Source organism: Uranotaenia lowii, chromosome 2, assembly GCF_029784155.1.
Source record: "Uranotaenia lowii strain MFRU-FL chromosome 2, ASM2978415v1, whole genome shotgun sequence".
Classification (NCBI taxonomy): Eukaryota; Metazoa; Arthropoda; class Insecta; order Diptera; family Culicidae; genus Uranotaenia; species Uranotaenia lowii.
In genome coordinates this window covers 412,296,853-412,315,438 of record NC_073692.1, presented here as the reverse complement: position 1 = coordinate 412,315,438, position 18,586 = coordinate 412,296,853, and the positions used below count along the sequence as shown (strand labels likewise).

Below are 18,586 nucleotides of genomic sequence, written 5' to 3'. Positions count from 1 at the left end.
GTCTGAATAATGACAAAAAAATTACAATAATGACATAACGCGAAAAAAAAACTTTGACGAATATTTGACACCTTATGGAAAATATGACAAATGTGATCAAAATATGACAAATATAATAACTAATGAAAAATATATCACAAAATTTGGCAATATCATAAATCCGACAAAACTATGAAAAATGTTAAAAATGTGATAAAAATATGACCAAGCTATGAAAAAAAATATGATAAAAATTTAACAAAAACTATGATGAAAAAAATAATGTCAAAAAATCGTTTTTGTCATTTAAATGTCAATTTTTGTCAAAATTTCGTCATGTTTTCATTTGTCGTATTTTTGTCATGGTTCTGTCAGATTTTTATTTTCATTTGATTGTAAATTTTTTTTCGTAGTTTTGTCTTTTTTGGTTCGATTCTAGTCGTGTTTATATCTTCTCTTCATACTGAAAGTCTTATCCGGTACAACAAGTTGTTTGTCATATTTTTACCACCTTTGTAAAAAAATATCATAGTTGTCAGATTTTCGTGATTTTATTGTAATTTTTTTTTTTATTTTGTCATTTTTGTAAATTTGTTGTAAAATATTTGTCCATATATTAGTTCTGTCGATATGTTGTTAATTTATTGTCAAACTTCGATCATAATTTTTGTCATATTTTTCACATTTGTCATAATTTTGCCATTTTTGTGAAATTTTTCTCATACTTTTGTCATAATTTTGTAATATTTGTCATATCTTCAGCATCATTTTTTTTTAATGAAATTTGTCGTGTTTTATTCAAAGTTTTTTCATTTTCCACGTTTTCGTTTGTCATATTTTTTCATAATCTTTCAAACTTTTGTCATTTGTCAAATTTTACTTATAGTTTTTCATATTTTTGCAACAGTTTTGATAGATTTTTGTCATTATTTTGTCTTATTTTTATAACACTGGTTATATTTTTGTTTATTTCTTTCAGTGCATTTTCACAACTCTAGATTCAAGTCTTGAGATCGAAAAGCAAACCTTGTGAACTTTAGATTTTGTATTCAAGACTCAAAGACTCAAGACTAAAGTGTTTAGATTGGAGACTCAAAGCATCAAAAAAGAGATTCAAGCACCAAGAATCAGAACTGAAGGTTCGAGATTTTATTTGGCTTAACCTCTGTTACTTTTTTAATTTTTTTCGAAAATGAAATTGCAAATTTTATAAAATTTTGTCTAATGTTGTACTTACATTGCATTACACTGTATGTGTTCCTGAGTGTATCAATTTAAATTATAAAGAACTCAAGACTCAAAACTAAAAATTCAAGAATGAAGACTCAGAACTTAACACTTAACACTAAAGGTCCAAGGCTCAAAACTCAGGTATCAAGACTCAAGAATACAAAATCAAGGTTTAAAACACTCAAATTTCATGTTTGAAGATTAAAAACGTAAAACTAGAGTCTCAAGGCTCTAGGTTTAAGATTTAAGACTCAAGATTCAAAATCATGAACTTAAGCCTCTGGACTCAGTTGCAAGACTCGTAGGTAAAAATGACTAAAAAGACTCATGCTTGATGATTCAGTTTGAAGATTAAAGTTTATTCTATATGCCACATCTTTATTCCCCATCCTACAAATTTTATATAATTTCTGCTTATCCTTCATCTCAAAATGTTTAATTTACAGACTTTTGTTTTTTTTTAAATACAAAATTTCATATCCCAAATATCCCTCATCTCAAATCTACATTCCATTATCTGCAAAAGCTATATTTCTTCAAAATTTATTAATTTCTTCACCCATTCGAAAATATTCTTCACAAAAGCCTTTCCCATTTGTGCTCTTCCTGTCGCTCTGCTTTCGTTAACCAGAGCCGGAACAATCTGCAAAAAAAAACATTCTTAGCTACAGCTTTGTTTAACTGTGCGTTTTTTGTCACTCTGTCTCTGTTTACCAGAGCCGGAATAATTCGATTGAATTCTTAAGCCTAGTCCACACTAGGAGACGATTCGTCTCGAGACGGTTTCAGCGTCTCCCATTTTCTTCGGGAGACACTGAGACCGTCTCAGGTTTCCAACAACAACAACAGACAACAAAGTTCGTCTCATAACAAAAATCGCAGTTCATGTTGCCTAGTGTGGACTAGGCTTTAGAAACAGCCAGAAAGCCAATTCAAAACAAACAGTCAGCAGCAGTAGCCTTAAAAATCCAAATCAAAATAAAAAATCAGAAGCAGTAGCCTTAAAAATCTGCGTTTCTCAAGCCAATCCTGTCTTTTCCACCAAATCAAAACATTCAATCAGCAACAGCAGACTAAAAAATCTGTACTTCCTTAGCCAATTCCGTTTTTTCTCTACGGAAGGCCAAATCAAAGCAGACAATCAACAAAAGCTGCCTGGATATCTGCGCTTCCAAATCCATTTCGTCTTTTTCCACCGGATGGCCAAATCATAACTAAGAATCAGCCGCAACAATCCTGAAAATCGGCGCTTTCAAAACCATTTCGTCTTTTTCTACCGAAAGGCCAAATCATAACAAACAATCAGCAGCAGCAGCCTTAAAAATCTGCGCTGCTATAGCCAATTCCGTTTTTTTTTTCAACAACATAACATAACAGAACAATTTCGTTTTATTCCTCCGAAAGGCCAAATCAAACCAATCAGCAGCAGCAGCCTTAAAAATCTGCGCTTGAAAAGCCAATCCGTCTTATTCCACCGGAAGGCCAAATCAAAACAATCAGCAGTAGCAGCCTTTAATAAATGCGCTATTTGTGGTTATTCTACCAACCACGCCATTGTCGTGATTTTACGAATCTCAATTCAGAGATTCACTTAGACACGTCTGTCGCTCACAAGAACAGATCAATGATTGACTTTGTTTTGTTTGTTTGCCTAGTGTTGCAAAAATAGCAAACGTTGCGATAGAAATTTATTTTATTTTATTTATCTTCAGTGTTGCCAAATACAACTATTATTTTATTATATTTTTAATTAAATTCGATTTATTTTCTGCATATTTTTCATCTCATCCCTACAATTGCGCGAGCGGCCGACAGAGAGAGAATTTATTTTCCGATTTTTAACTGCCTTATTCTAGTATAATTTTGTCGTTTGTGAAGGCGGTGGCGTAAAAATTCCTTTAAGGAAAGTAAAACACACCTTATTAATTTTAGTTATATTTGGTTTTGATCATTCGAGAGATTTTTAGGAAGTAAAAAAACATGTGACATACATTTAGTATCTCAATCGCTTTGCTATTTTCGCACTCCAATGACCACGTACCTGTCCTGTACCACGTGAGCTGTTGGAAATTGTAGGTTAGGTTCGAATTTAAATGTCTAGCTTTTTCAGTTACCTGGCACTGTCTGTAGCTATTCTATTCTATCTACATTTGAAACGGTTTTAAAATGAATTGAGATTCATTTTCTGATTTTCATATTACCTACGCTTTTTGCACGACTTGCACTAGCACTTCCTCACAGACTTATGAATTCAAAAACTATCAGATTGCTATGATTAGTTTAAATCCTAAACCTATCTAACGACAAGAAACAACGAATGTATATGCTACGGAAGGTGCTTCACTTCGCAGGTTGTGACAACCTTTGAATCTGCAACTGCAATACTCCAGAATGTTCCCAAACTTCTACTTTTGACGACTAAAAAGTCTGACGTTTTCTCTTGGACAGAAGGTCCGACCTTTCCTCGTAATGACTCAATGAAGGCTCGCTAGACTAAGGAGTATCGTGGGTATAAAAGTACAGTCCATACCACCTAAAGTGAATAACTTGGGGCTTCTGGCTTTGAACTTGTTGGTACTGCTCTTGCAGGAGAAGGCATCTGTGGCATCTTCTGTTCTGAGAACGACCTGAATTTTGAAGTATGGACTTTCTCTGGACTTATCCGATGAAGATCTACAAGTCACACTTTCTCATCGTTGTTCAGTTAGTTTATTACTATCTTCAATCTTACTCAATCTACTTAAATCTAGCTTGAATTCAGGCAGTTACAAAAAAGAGTCTTCTTATCGATGAATGTCACAGATCATTTTTAAAAACTTTATCATAAAGCTAATTTTTTAGTCCGCTTTTGAACTTAAGTACCTAACATGGCCGGAAATTTAATCTAAATGACAATTAGACAGAGTTCTTCTCAAAATTTTCAGTTCAATAATTCAGTTGAACGTGGCACCAACTTCAGCCGAATCCCCCTCTCGGCTCCAACGCCCATCATTTCCTTGGAGAACCGCACCGGAACCTGGGTGTTCTGAGTCCGTTCGAAGGAAAACTCCGCCACCAGATAGAACACGATGGCCTTCATTTCCACCAGTGCAAAGCGGGACCCGATACAGTTCCGGGGACCACTCCCAAAGGGTAGATAACTTCCCGGGGTTATAGTGACCCGATTTTCCTCGCTGAAACGCTCCGGATCGAATCGATCTGGGTTGGGGAAGTAGGCCGGGTCGTGATGCAGCCCGTGAATCGGAATCCAGAGGCAGCTTTCCTGGGGAATGGTGAACTTGAGGTCACCGTCTTGTAGTCGGTAGTCCCGGACGCAGTAACGATCGGCAAACGGAACTGGTGGCCATTTGCGGAGGGTTTCCGAGATCACCATGTCCAGGTATTTCAAGTCTTGAAGGGAGTCGTAGGTCAGTTTATCTTCTTTAAGATTGGTTTTGGTTGTCATGATTTCTTGGAATAATCGATCCTGGATATCTTCGTTCAAAGCCAGCTCGTAGACTAGAAACGACAAAGTCGTGGATATTGTATCGAGCCCAGCGAGGAAGAATATCAGACACTGAGCTATCATTTCGGAGTCGCTCATTGATCCAGAAGTGTTGGCTTTGCCCAGTTCGGACTCTTCGACGGTAGCAAAACCTTCATTGGGTTCTGAAGTTTGCGAATTATGTGTCAACCCTCCTTTCCTGGCCAACATGAGCAGGTGGATCATATCTGGTCTAACGATTCCATGATCATTTCTGGTCTTAATAGCTTCCCTAATGATTGTAGAAAAATACCTTTTAGGGTCGTTATCAATGATGTCGACCCCCAGAAAGGTCATCAGTTGAGGAACCAAACGATATCCCAGCACCTTGGCCACGATCAAACCTCGATCAAAGTTCAGCATCTGCCTGCCCATAGTGTAGAATTCATTCGACTCGTCCTTGATCGAGTTGACGTTAAGCCCAAAAGCACTGGTCGCAATTATATCCGTTGCAATCCTTCCAAATTCCGCCTTCCACTCGTACTCCTTGACCCCGGCCTCCAAATACACGGGTCCCAGCTGCTCACAGTACTCCACGATCAGCTCAAACATAGCCCGAACCTTACTTCCGGTGAAGGCAGGACTTAGCGTAGCTCGCATATCCCTCCAAGGGCTTCCGGCCAGCGAGGCCAGAGTTTTCGTACACAGGACGTCCGGATTGCGATCTCCACCTTCCTTCTGCAGTCGCCCAAACATCGGCCTTCGATCGGTGAAATAATCGAAATCCTTCACCGTTAGCCGTTTGATTAGGTTCAGGTCTCGGATCAGGAAAACCGGAGTCGTCGTGTCCAGTAGACCGATTACCCTAAAAAAGGTAAAACATTTATTCCAATTCAATTGTAGAGTCCACGGAGTAATTTACTTGTCCTCAGGAAACCGACTATAGACATCTTTGACAAAATCGATGGGTGCAATCTGCTTCTGGAGCATTGGGGCGGTGCTGCCGAAGAAAAATTTAGCCGGAACCACCGGGATCGGAAAGGAGGAGAAAAATTTAAGCTTCGCAGATAGCTTTCGGTAAATCAGGAACACCAAGGCCAGTGGGATCACAACCAGAAGTAAGATTAGTGCCGCCATTTCTAGTTTTTTTTAGGCTCGCAACGTTATGGAAATCTGCAAAAGAAGAACAAAATAAACAACTGAAAAAAATCTACAATCGAAAACTTATGATAAAATATATTCCCTTGAAGAAGTTGGAATTGCAGAATCGAAACGAAGAGAATGGCAAAAATGACAAAAATTACAAAAATTACGAAAATTACAAATATTACAAAATTGACAAGAATGACAAAAATGACAAAAATGACAAAAATGACAAAAATGACAAAAATGACAAAAATGACAAAAATGACAAAAATGACAAAAATGACAAAAATGACAAAAATGACAAAAATGACAAAAATGACAAAAATGACAAAAATGACAAAAATGACAAAAATGACAAAAATGACAAAAATGACAAAAATGACAAAAATGACAAAAATGACAAAAATGACAAAAATGACAAAAATGACAAAAATGACAAAAATGACAAAAATGACAAAAATGACAAAAATGACAAAAATGACAAAAATGACAAAAATGACAAAAATGACAAAAATGACAAAAATGACAAAAATGACAAAAATGACAAAAATGACAAAAATGACAAAAATGACAAAAATGACAAAAATGACAAAAATGACAAAAATGACAAAAATGACAAAAATGACAAAAATGACAAAAATGACAAAAATGACAAAAATGACAAAAATGACAAAAATGACAAAAATGACAAAAATGACAAAAATGACAAAAATGACAAAAATGACAAAAATGACAAAAATGACAAAATGACGATAATGACAAAAATGACAAAAATGACAAAAATGACAAAAATGACAAAAATGACAAAAATGACAAAAATGACAAAAATGACAAAAATGACAAAAATGACAAAAATGACAAAAATGACAAGAATGACAAAAATGACAAAAATGACAAATATGACAAAAATGACAAAAATGACAAAAATGACAAAAATGACAAAAATGACAAAAATGACAAAAATGACAAAAATGACAAAAATGACAAAAATGACAAAAATGACAAAAATGACAAAAATGACAAAAATGACAAAAATGACAAAAATGACAAAAATGACAAAAATGACAAAAATGACAAAAATGACAAAAATGACAAAAATGACAAAAATGACAAAAATGAGCAAAATGACAAAAATGACAAAAATGACAAAAATGACAAAAATGACAAAAATGACAAAAATGACAAAAATGACAAAAATGACAAAAATGACAAAAATGACAAAAATGACAAAAATGACAAAAATGACAAAAATGACAAAAATAACAAGTATGACAAAATTGACAAAATTGACAAAAATGACAAAAATGACAAAAATGACAAATATGACAAAAATGACAAAAATGACAAAAATGACAAAAATGACAAAAATGACAAAAATGACAAAAATGACAAAAATGACAAAAATGACAAAAATAACAAAAATTACAAAAATTACAAAAATTACAAAAATGACAAAAATGACAAAAATGACAAAAATGACAAAAATGACAAAAAAGAACAAAAATGACAAAAATGACAAAATTGACAAAAATGAAAAAAAAAAGTCAAAAATGACAAAATGACAAAGATAACAAAAACGACAAAACTGACAAAAATTAAAAAATGACAAAAATTATAAATAACAAAAATTACAAAAATGACAAAAAAGACAAAAATGCCAAAAATGACAAAAATGAAAATAATGACAAAAATGACAAAAATGAAAAAAAAAAATGACAAAAATGACTTTAATGACAAAAAAGACAAAAAAGACTAAAAAGACAAAAAAGACAAAAAAGACAAAAAAGACAAAAATGACAAAAATGACAAAAATTACAAAAATGACAAAAATTACTAAAAATTACAACAATTACAAAAATTACAAAAATTACTAAAATTACAAAAACTACAAAAATGACAAAAATTTAAAAAATGACAAAAATGACAAAAATTACAAAAATGACAAAAAGGCAAAATTGACACAAATGACAAAAATGACAAAATTAACAAAAATGTCAAAAATTTCAAAAATTACATAAATTACAAAAAGACAACAATGACAAAAATTACAAAAATGACAAAAATTAAAAAAAATACAAAAAATACAAAAATGACAAAAATTATTAAAAATGACAAAAATTACAAAATTGACAAAAATGACAAAAATAAAAAAAAATACAAAAATGACAACAATGACAAAAATTACAAAAATGACAAAAATTACAAAAAAATAAAAATTACAAAAATAACGAAATTGACATAAATTACAATGATGACAAAAATTACACAATGTCAAAAAAACAAAAATTACAGAAATTACAAAAATGACAAAAATGGAAAAAATTACTTAACTGACAAAAATAACACAAATGACCAAACAAAAACTAAATTTACAAAAATGGTGAAAAGGAAAACATTACCTCAGTAATGAAAAAAAAAAACGACAAAAATGGAAAACAATTACAAATGTGATCAACTGATAAAACAGTCAATATCGAAATTATTGATTTTTAAATTTATTTTAGACATATTAGGTTAAGAAAGCCTTAGATTCAGATACAAAATTTAGACTTAAAATTTATATTTAGAAAGTTTATTTTAATAGATAGAAATCTGACTACAATTTTCAATCAAACTTGATTACTAGCCAAAAAATTCAGGTCATTTGAATGCTTCTTTACCCTTGCTTCAAACTATCCCTCTGCTGTGATGAAGAACTTCAATCAAGTGAGAAAAAGAAGCATCCATATAGGTCGTATATTCTGTAGGTACAAAAATACAAAACATTCAACAAACTGAGCCGGTTGATGACGGGGGGAAATTTTTTTTTTCTTCTTCTCTTACTCACCACACCAGAATTGGATCGGAGCTGAACCGGTTGCTTGCGCTCCAACCGCTTCTGACTGATGTATGTAGGTAACAGATCAATCCATGGTTCACTTCACTTTGCCCGGGCGGGAGCGGGTACGAAATAAATACACTCGTTAACTTTGCGCGCTGTACAGAGCCAACGAACGGCCAAACACTTTCTGAGCCCTCGCGAACTTGTGGTGCTGCTTTTATAGCTGGCAGAGTGACAGTTGCCCTAACCAAACAATAGAGAGACGTTACGTCACCGATAGGTGTGTGGCTCAAATGATGATGATGATTATTATTAGTTAAAAATTTTAAATTTTTTAGTATTTCACGAAATATTAAAAATAAAATGACCTTCTTGTAAAACTGAATGTTACAGGTTTTTACCTGTCCCAAATCGCAAACTTACAGTACGATTCAATTAAAATTACATCTAATTTATATTTAACTTGAAATAAACGATGAGTAATTGAAAAAAAAAGTTATTAAATAAGATTCATATTGTTACACTAGCATTCAATATCAGCTTCATTACTAGTGTGGCTTAAATATGTGGTTATGGAAATTCCATGGTTCAGAAGACTTTTGTTGACATGTCTGTCCTGGTCGTTTCTATGACGTTTTTATACACAAGTGATCCGAATTTCATATTGGAGTATTTTCTGTTCCTCGCTTCCAGTAGAAAAAAAAAAACTCGTACGTATGCAAAAAAAAGACATATCTAGCAACATGAAATTGTTTACCTGGTAATTTTTAAAAGATTACAGTCGAATTTGTGTAAAATTACAGTGTACAGTACTCGCTCGCTAATCAGACGTTTTTAATTCTCGTCGATGGTCCCATGTTTGGTTCCTGGATTCTGATCAAACTGATCTTGAATCCTGATTTTAAATTCAAATCCTCGATTCAGATCTCACATCCGGCTACGTCACTGCTAAAAACATCTGTAATATCCAGAAACAGGAACAGTTTCTAACCCAACAAAGGGGGCTGTCGTTTAGCCTAATGGCTAGCGTGTCTGGTTTGTAATCGTTGCGATCGGGGTTCGAATCCCGCTGAAATATCTTTTAATTATTATTATTTTATCATTTTTATGATATTTTTTATGACATTTTTGAAAGTTTTGAGGAAACTTTTGTTACTTTTTTGTGTTATTTTTATATATCTTTTTTGGTGGCTTCCGCCTCAGTTATCAAAAGGTAAAAAACGCCAAAATGGCCAAAGGGAACTTTACAGAGTTGGACATTTTTCTCCATTTGAACTGAATTTTTATTCCAATTTAATTGGAAGCTTTCTTTAACTAATGATCATTTCCAAAAATAATAATAAAATGAACCCTCTCCAATCACCGATTTTGTTCACTGCTGTTATCGTTTCCGAAAACGCAGATACATTCCGTTCTCGGTTACGATTCCGGTGAGTCCCTTGACCAGCTGAATCGGCACCTGGGTACGTTCGTAGCGCTCGATTCGATAGTTCTGTACCAGCTTGTAGATGATGGTTTTCAGCTCCATCAGGGCAAAGCGCGATCCGATGCAATTCCGGGGACCGATTCCAAACGGTTGATATGCATCACGGTTGATATTGTTCCGGTTCGTTTGGCTGAAGCGTTCCGGGTCGAATTTGTTTGGATTGGGGAAGTATTGGGGGTCTTTGTGTATCGCAGATACCGGGAACCACACAGCACAATCTTTTTCGATGACGAAATTGTGACCGTTTTCGAGTTTTAGCTCGTAATCACGGACGCAGATTCGTTCTGTAGCCGGTGGAGGCCATAATCGTAACCCTTCCGACACCACCATGTCTAGGTATTTGCTGTTTTGCAGCGTTTCGTAGGTTAGAGTTGATGCGTTGTCGTTGGCTATTTCTTGGTATAGCTTTTGTTGGACTTCGGGGTTGATGGCTAGCTCGTATGCTACGAATTGCATGAGAGATGAGATGGTGTCAAATCCAGCTAGGAAAAAAAGAAGACACTGGGCAATAAGCTCAATTTCGGTGAGTTTTCCTTCAATCTGCTCTCTGCCGATCTGAGATTCTTCAACGGTAGCGAATCCAGTGTCTTTCTCCTCGGCAGCTTCGTTGCTTGATTGTTTGAGTTTTCCCTTTCTCGCTTGCATCAACAGGTGGATGATGTCCGGACGAACTGTGCCGTGTGTTTCCCTTGCTTCGATGGTTGCTTTGATCAATTTCGAGAAGTATTGACCCTGTTCGTAGTCGATGAGATCCAGCCCCAGTTTAACGGCAAGCTTGGGGCAAAGCATGTTCAAGAATATTTTCATCATCACAGTAGGCCGTTGGAAGTTTACCATTTTGCTACCCATTTTGTAGAATTCGTTTTCACGGTCGTCTAATGAATTTACCTCTAATCCGAAGGCACAAGTCGCAATGATATCGTTTGCGACTCGGGTACAAAAGTCTCTCATTTCGTAGTCCACAGATCCCGTGGCTGCAGATTCTCTATCAACGGCAGCAATCATCTGTTCGGCGTATCGTTCCATCAAGCAGAACATCTGTCTCATTCTACTTCCGGTAAAGGCGGGACTCAATGTGGCACGCATATTCCTCCACTTTTGACCCTTCAAATTGCCCAGAGCTTTTGCAAACAGCAGATTAGGGTTGTCGTTGTTTTCATCGCCAAAGAGCGTTCTCCGATCGGTGAAGTATTCGAAATCCTTCACCGCTATCTGCTTGATCAGCTCCGGATCTCGAATGACAAACGTGCGGGACATCGTGAAAAACAGCCCGAAAACCCTAAAACGATTATTTAAACAGCAATTATTCAATGAAGCTTTATCATGTAAACTACCATAAGTAATACTTACTTAGCATCCGAAAATTTGTCGTATATTTGCTGCACGAATTCGTAGAATGTGACCCGTTTCAAAATCAACGGACCGAGGCTCCCCAGCAGAGGTTTACAGTCCATCGACGGAATCGATTTTTCGAGGAAAAAGTTTCTATCTTTGGTGAGCCAACGATAAATTAGACCCAGCACAGCAACGATGACGACGCCAAGCGTCACCGATAGAAATGACGCCTCCATTATTCAGCGACCGCGTGTGTTGCGTCGCGTGTCGAGTCGACCGACACGCTTGAAGTTTCCGAGAGAACTAAATTTTCGGTTGTTGTTCTCTCTCCAGTCAGTCCGTTAAATTTGTAAACATTGGATGTCAGCTTGATGATGTTGAGTCTAGTGGATGTGATGTAGCTTTATAGCGGTGTTTATCAAAACTACTTGAAAAACTTTCTTGAAAGGTTGTAAAACAGATTTATTCGCATTTTATTTTCCTATTTTCAGATTTTATACAAGTGACAGCTCTCATCTTCAGTGTCTCCGTGTGTACATATTAGACCTTTTGGAAACTGAATCTCTAACGAAATTAATCACTAACTGAAGCGTCGATCGCCCAGTAACAGAACTCGAAAATAATACTTACACCCTCAAAACTCTATTTGAAAAGAAAACTGCTAAATTTAATCAAAATCTGGCAATCATATGTTTACCAACGTATAAAACTGAGGGGACGATGGTACTCTTTCTAGGCGGTCCATCTCCATCATAATTTATTTTGAGTCGGTTCGTGATGGAATTGGAATGATGTCATTAACTGGCGTCTGTTACATTTTAAAGGAATATTCTTCAACATTTGGAACACATCCAATGATGGAAATATGTTCGTTTTAGTGTATCAACACTATCAAGACCCTTTGTTCGTATATATCAAGCAAGGTCTCTAGTAAAAAAAAAAACAAATAAAAACTTAGAGCATCCATTGAGAAAATCGAAAAAATTTAAAACAATAACAAAAAAATTCAAAAAAATTTACAAAATTTTCAAAATTAACATAATTTACAAAATAAACAAAATTTACAAAAATGAAAAAATTTAGAAATTTTTTTTTATTTTTTTTTAAATTGACAAAATTGACAAAATTGACAAAATTGAAAAAATTGACAAAATTGACAAAATTGACAAAATTGACAAAATTGACAAAATTGACAAAATTGACAAAATTGACAAAATTGACAAAATTGACAAAATTGACAAAATTGACAAAATTGACAAAATTGACAAAATTGACAAAATTGACAAAATTGACAAAATTGACAAAATTGACAAAATTGACAAAATTGACAAAATTGACAAAATTGACAAAATTGACAAAATTGACAAAATTGACAAAATTGACAAAATTGACAAAATTGACAAAATTGACAAAATTGACAAAATTGACAAAATCGACAAAATTGACAAAAAATTGGAAATTGGTTTGAAAATTGATTTTTTTTATTATTTCCGTTGTTCCAATTTCAAGATTGATCTCCCTTGTATCAAATTTCACAACACAAACAACAACTTTCAAATGCGATCGAGCTGGACCGGTTCGAAATTGACGGCATACACAGTAATCAAACAAACGACGGCAACGCCAACAACAAACAATTCTGGCTTACCCCATTCCTCGCACCTCCCCTTCATCCAAAGACACTGTGGAGGACGACTGTAAATGATAATGCCCCGGTAATGCTGATTTTTTTCCTCTGTTGGTTGACTGACTGGTTGGCCCAAAATACCACGAACAAAAATCTACACAGTCATTCATCGTTTTTTGGCTCTGACTCATATTTGGTTTATCTTTCAATCGATCGAAAAAAAAAACACCGAAAACCCTCACTCGATAAGATAGCTAGGATCGGATATTGGATTCAAGTTCAAATACCTACCGAAATCGTGATGCGCTCAGTTCTGCGTAGCCGGTTGATCGAAGCGCACTCAGGATGGATCCGCTTCTGCTGTTGGCGATTGCTGCAGCAATCTTCTTCGGGTATCGCTACATAAAGGCGCAGTACCGCTACTGGGAAGAGCGTGGAGTGCCGTTTGTGAAGCCAACCTTTTTGCTGGGAAATGGAACACCGGTCATGTTCAAGAAGGTGGACATGCTGCAGCACATCCAGGCGCTGTATCAGAAGTTTCCGACCGCGAAGTGAGTATCTGTGAGGACTTTCTTGGACGGATTATCTTGAACAGGTAGTTTGCTTGTTTTGCAGATTCATCGGTCTGTTCGACTTTCACAAGCCGGTGCTGATGATTCGGGATCCGAGTTTGGTGAAGCAGGTCGGGGTGAAGGACTTTGATCATTTCAGCGATCATACGCCACTGTTTACGCGGGCCGACGTCGAAGACATTGGAGGCGATAGTTTGTTTGGGAATTCGCTGTTCATGCTTCGTGGACAGAAATGGAGGGACATGAGAGCGACGTTGAGTCCAGCATTCACCAGCAGCAAGATGCGGCAGATGTTTGAGCTGGTTTCGGATTGTGCAAAGTCGGCTGCTGAGCATTTCTTGAATGTAGCTAGACAAGGAGACAAAGCGGAAGTCGAGATGAAGGATGTGTTTACACGATTCAGCAACGACGTCATCGCATCGGTGGCATTCGGCATCAGTGTGGATTCGCTGCGAGAACCAACGAACGACTTCTACGTCAATGGAAAGAAGTTGCTCAACTTCCAGAGCGCTCTAACACTGATCAAGATCTTACTGTTTCGAACAGTTCCGAAGCTGATGATGTGGTTGAAGCTCGATTTGACCAGTGCAGATATGAACGAGTACTTCAAACAGATGGTCATCAACAACATGAATCATCGGGAGAAGCACGGAATCGTCCGTAACGACATGATCGACATACTGATGCAGGTTAGGAAGGGTAAGTTACAGCATTCGAAGGAAGAGAGCAAGCTGCAAGACGCTGGATTTGCAACCGTCGAAGAATCTTCCGTAGGAAAACGTGCCAGTAGCCGAGTTTGGACCGAAAATGAGCTGATATCGCAGAGCTTCCTGTTCTTCACGGCCGGATTCGATACCGTTTCGACGTGCTTAACATTCTTGAGCTACGAACTGATGATGAACCCTGACGTTCAACAGAAACTCTTTGAAGAAATCCAAGCCACGGAAAAATCACTCGGAGGCAAAACTCCCGGCTACGAAGAGTTCAATCGGCTGAAATACCTCGATATGGTCATTTCGGAAACCCTTCGCCTTTGGCCTCCAGCTCCCTTCACCGATCGGATGTGCATCAAAGACTACATGTTGAACGATGGATCCGGAGCTCAGCTCAAACTCAAACCAGGTCAAACGGTATGGTTCCCGATAACTGCCCTTCATCACGACCCAATTTACTACCCAAACCCCTACAAATTCGACCCGGAACGGTTCAGCGAGGCCAACAAGCACCAAATAAACCCCGGAGCATACCTCCCGTTCGGAATAGGTCCCCGGGCCTGCATCGGATCTCGTCTGGCCCTGATGGAGGTTAAGGCCATCGTGTACTATCTGGTGAAGAACTTCACCCTGGAGCGCACCGAAAAAACTCGGATCCCGCTGCAGTTGAAGAAAAGTTTGGTCGGAATGACTGTTGAAGGTGGAATGTGGATTGAGTTTAAACCGAGGGCGTAGACATTTGTCAATAAACTTGTGCTTGAATTGTCTTAGAAAAATGTTTTCTTTAGTTTTTGTGAACATTCTTATGTAAGCTTGAAACTCCGAATTTGAGAACGATCGCCTCTGAAAATTGAATGAGTTGTTTTTATCAAAGATGCGTTCTTGAAATTTGGCTGATGAGAGTCAAACATGTTTTTTTGTTTGCGTTTTTTTTAGTTACCTAATCTTTTTTATTATAACTTAACTCAAGAATATTTTGAGGTCACGACGACGCCACACAAATCTGACTAAACACTGCAATGATTCTGTGCAAGAAGCTACACTACATTCATATGTAAAGGTTATCGGAAAAAGGCTATTGATTGATGGTATTCCATAAATCGTCCAATTGTCCCACTTTGCGTTATCAGGTGTAGCTTTTTGGAACCGGCTCTAACCAACTATTTTACCTTATAAAGCCATACGGTGAAATCGTAAGCATGTTTTCAATTTAGGTTTTACCAAAACTTTGAACTGTTTAGAGTTATTAAAAATACTCTAAATGTAAAAATGTCAAAATATTCTACCTTGTATAGGCTGTTCCAATAATAATAAATACACTTGAAAATATTCGCGAATATTTTGAAGATGGTCAATATTTTCAAAATTATCAAAATCGAAAAATTAGAAAAAAAATGAAAAATTTGAGAAAAAATCTAAATTTTTAAAATGTTCAAATGGTATAAATTTTAAATTTTTTTAAAATTTTCTAAATTTTTAAAATTTTCATAATTATCAAAATTGTCGAAATTCGTCAAAATAATCGAAATTTTCGAAATTGTCAAAATTGTTAAAATTTTCAAAATTGTCAAAATTGACAAAATTATCAAGAATGTCAAAATGTCAAAAAGTCAAAATTGTCAAAAAAGTCAAAATTGTCAAAAAAGTCAAACTTATCGAAATAGTCAAAATTGTCAAAATTATCAAAATTGTCAAAATTGTCAAAATTGTCAAAATTGTCAAAATTGTCAAAATTGTCAAAATTGTCAAAATTGTCAAAATTGTCAAAATTGTCAAAATTGTCAAAATTGTCAAAATTGTCAAAATTGTCCAAATTGTCAAAATTGTCAAAATTGTCAAAATTGTCAAAATTGTCAAAATTGTCAAAATTGTCAAAATTGTCAAAATTGTCAAAATTGTCAAAATTGTCAAAATTGTCAAAATTGTCAAAATTGTCAAAATTGTCAAAATTGTCAAAATTGTCAAAATTGTCAAAATTGTCAAAATTGTCAAAATTGTCAAAATTGTCAAAATTGTCAAAATTGTCAAAATTGTCAAAATTGTCAAAATTGTCAAAATTGTCAAAATTGTCAAAATTGTCAAAATTGTCAAAATTGTCAAAATTGTCAAAATTGTCAAAATTGTCAAAATTGTCAAAATTGTCAAAATTGTCAAAATTGTCAAAATTGTCAAAATTGTCAAAATTGTCAAAATTGTCAAAGTTGTCAAAATTGTCAAAATTGTCAAAATTGTCAAAATTGTCAAAATTATCAAAATTGTCAAAATTGTCAAAATTGTCAAAATTGTCAAAATTGTCAAAATTGTCAAAATTGTCAAAATTGTCAAAATTGTCAAAATTGTCAAAATTGTCAAAATTGTCAAAATTGTAAAAATTGTCAAAATTGTCAAAATTGTCAAAATTGTCAAAATTGTCAAAATTGTCAAAATTGTCAAAATTGTCAAAATTGTCAAAGTTGTCAAAATTGTCCAAATTGTCAAAATTGTCAAAATTTTCAAAATTTTCAAAATTGTCAAAATTATCAAAATTATCAAATTGTCAAAATTGTAAGCATTTTTGAATTAGTCAAAAAATTTCACATTCGACGAATTTGTCAAAAATGACAAAAATGACAAAAATGACAAAAATGACAAAAATGACAAAAATGACAAAAATGACAAAAATGACAAAAATGACAAAAATGACAAAAATGACAAAAATGACAAAAATGACAAAAATGACAAAAATGACAAAAATGACAAAAATGACAAAAATGACAAAAATGACAAAAATGACAAAAATGACAAAAATGACAAAAATGACAAAAATGACAAAAATGACAAAAATGACAAAAATGACAAAAATGACAAAAATGACAAAAATGACAAAAATGACAAAAATGACAAAAATGACAAAAATGACAAAAATGACAAAAATGACAAAAATGACAAAAATGACAAAAAATACAAAAATGACAAAAATGACAAAAATGACAAAAATGACAAAAATGACAAAAATGACAAAAATGACAAAAATGACAAAAATGACAAAAATGACAAAAATGACAAAAATGACAAAAATGACAAAAATGACAAAAATGACAAAAATGACAAAAATGACAAAAATGACAAAAATGACAAAAATGACAAAAATGACAAAAATGACAAAAATGACAAAAATGACAAAAATGACAAAAATGACAAAAATGACAAAAATGACAAAAATGACAAAAATGACAAAAATGACAAAAATGACAAAAATGACAAAAATGACAAAAATGACAAAAATGACAAAAATGACAAAAATGACAAAAATGACAAAAATGACAAAAATGACAAAAATGACAAAAATGACAAAAATGACAAAAATGACAAAAATGACAAAAATGACAAAAATGACAAAAATGACAAAAATGACAAAAATGACAAAAATGACAAAAATGACAAAAATGACAAAAATGACAAAAATGACAAAAATGACAAAAATGACAAAAATGACAAAAATGACAAAAATGACAAAAATGACAAAAATGACAAAAATGACAAAAATGACAAAAATGACAAAAATGACAAAAATGACAAAAATGACAAAAATGACAAAAATGACAAAAATGACAAAAATGACAAAAATGACAAAAATGACAAAAATGACAAAAATGACAAAAATGACAAAAATGACAAAAAATGACAAAAATGACAAAAATGACAAAAAAGACAAAAATGACAAAAATGACAAAAATGACAAAAATGACAAAAATGACAAAAATGACAAAAATGACAAAAATGACAAAAATGACAAAAATGACAAAAATGACAAAAATGACAAAAATGACAAAAATGACAAAAATGACAAAAATGACAAAAATGACAAAAATGACAAAAATGACAAAAATGACAAAAATGACAAAAATGACAAAAATGACAAAAATGACAAAAATGACAAAAATGACAAAAATGACAAAAATGACAAAAATGACAAAAATGACAAAAATGACAAAAATGACAAAAATGACAAAAATGACAAAAATGACAAAAATGACAAAAATGACAAAAATGACAAAAATGACAAAAATGACAAAAATGACAAAAATGACAAAAATGACAAAAATGACAAAAATGACAAAAATGACAAAAATGACAAAAATGACAAAAATGACAAAAATGACAAAAATGACAAAAACGACAAAAATGACAAAAATGACAAAAATGACAAAAATGACAAAAATGACAAAAATGAC

At 34.0% G+C, this 18,586-nt stretch overlaps 4 protein-coding genes across 5 annotated transcripts in view; 2 read left to right on the top strand and 2 right to left on the bottom strand.

Moving 5' to 3' along the window:
* The window catches only part of LOC129742003 (sodium-dependent transporter bedraggled), a 260,366-nt gene that overhangs the window by 121,015 nt on the left and 120,765 nt on the right, over nt 1-18,586 (top strand). The gene's annotated exons all lie outside the window — the stretch shown is intronic.
* LOC129742008 (cytochrome P450 9e2-like) lies at nt 3,922-9,009 on the bottom strand. Its single transcript, XM_055733853.1, has 3 exons — nt 8,646-9,009; nt 5,595-5,845; nt 3,922-5,537 (listed from the first exon to the last, which is right to left on the bottom strand). Exons 2-3 carry the CDS (start codon nt 5,807-5,809, stop codon nt 4,130-4,132), a joined length of 1,623 nt encoding a protein of 540 aa, XP_055589828.1. The 5' UTR covers nt 5,810-5,845; nt 8,646-9,009; the 3' UTR covers nt 3,922-4,129.
* Nucleotides 9,355-11,750, bottom strand: LOC129742015 (cytochrome P450 9e2-like). The gene is made up of 2 exons (XM_055733860.1): nt 11,476-11,750; nt 9,355-11,404 (listed from the first exon to the last, which is right to left on the bottom strand). Exons 1-2 carry the CDS (start codon nt 11,694-11,696, stop codon nt 10,021-10,023), a joined length of 1,605 nt encoding a protein of 534 aa, XP_055589835.1. The 5' UTR covers nt 11,697-11,750; the 3' UTR covers nt 9,355-10,020.
* On the top strand, nt 13,375-15,148 carry LOC129742012 (probable cytochrome P450 9f2). Its single transcript, XM_055733857.1, has 2 exons — nt 13,375-13,638; nt 13,703-15,148. The coding sequence occupies exons 1-2, from the start codon at nt 13,433-13,435 to the stop codon at nt 15,105-15,107; spliced, it is 1,611 nt and encodes a 536-aa protein (XP_055589832.1). The 5' UTR covers nt 13,375-13,432; the 3' UTR covers nt 15,108-15,148.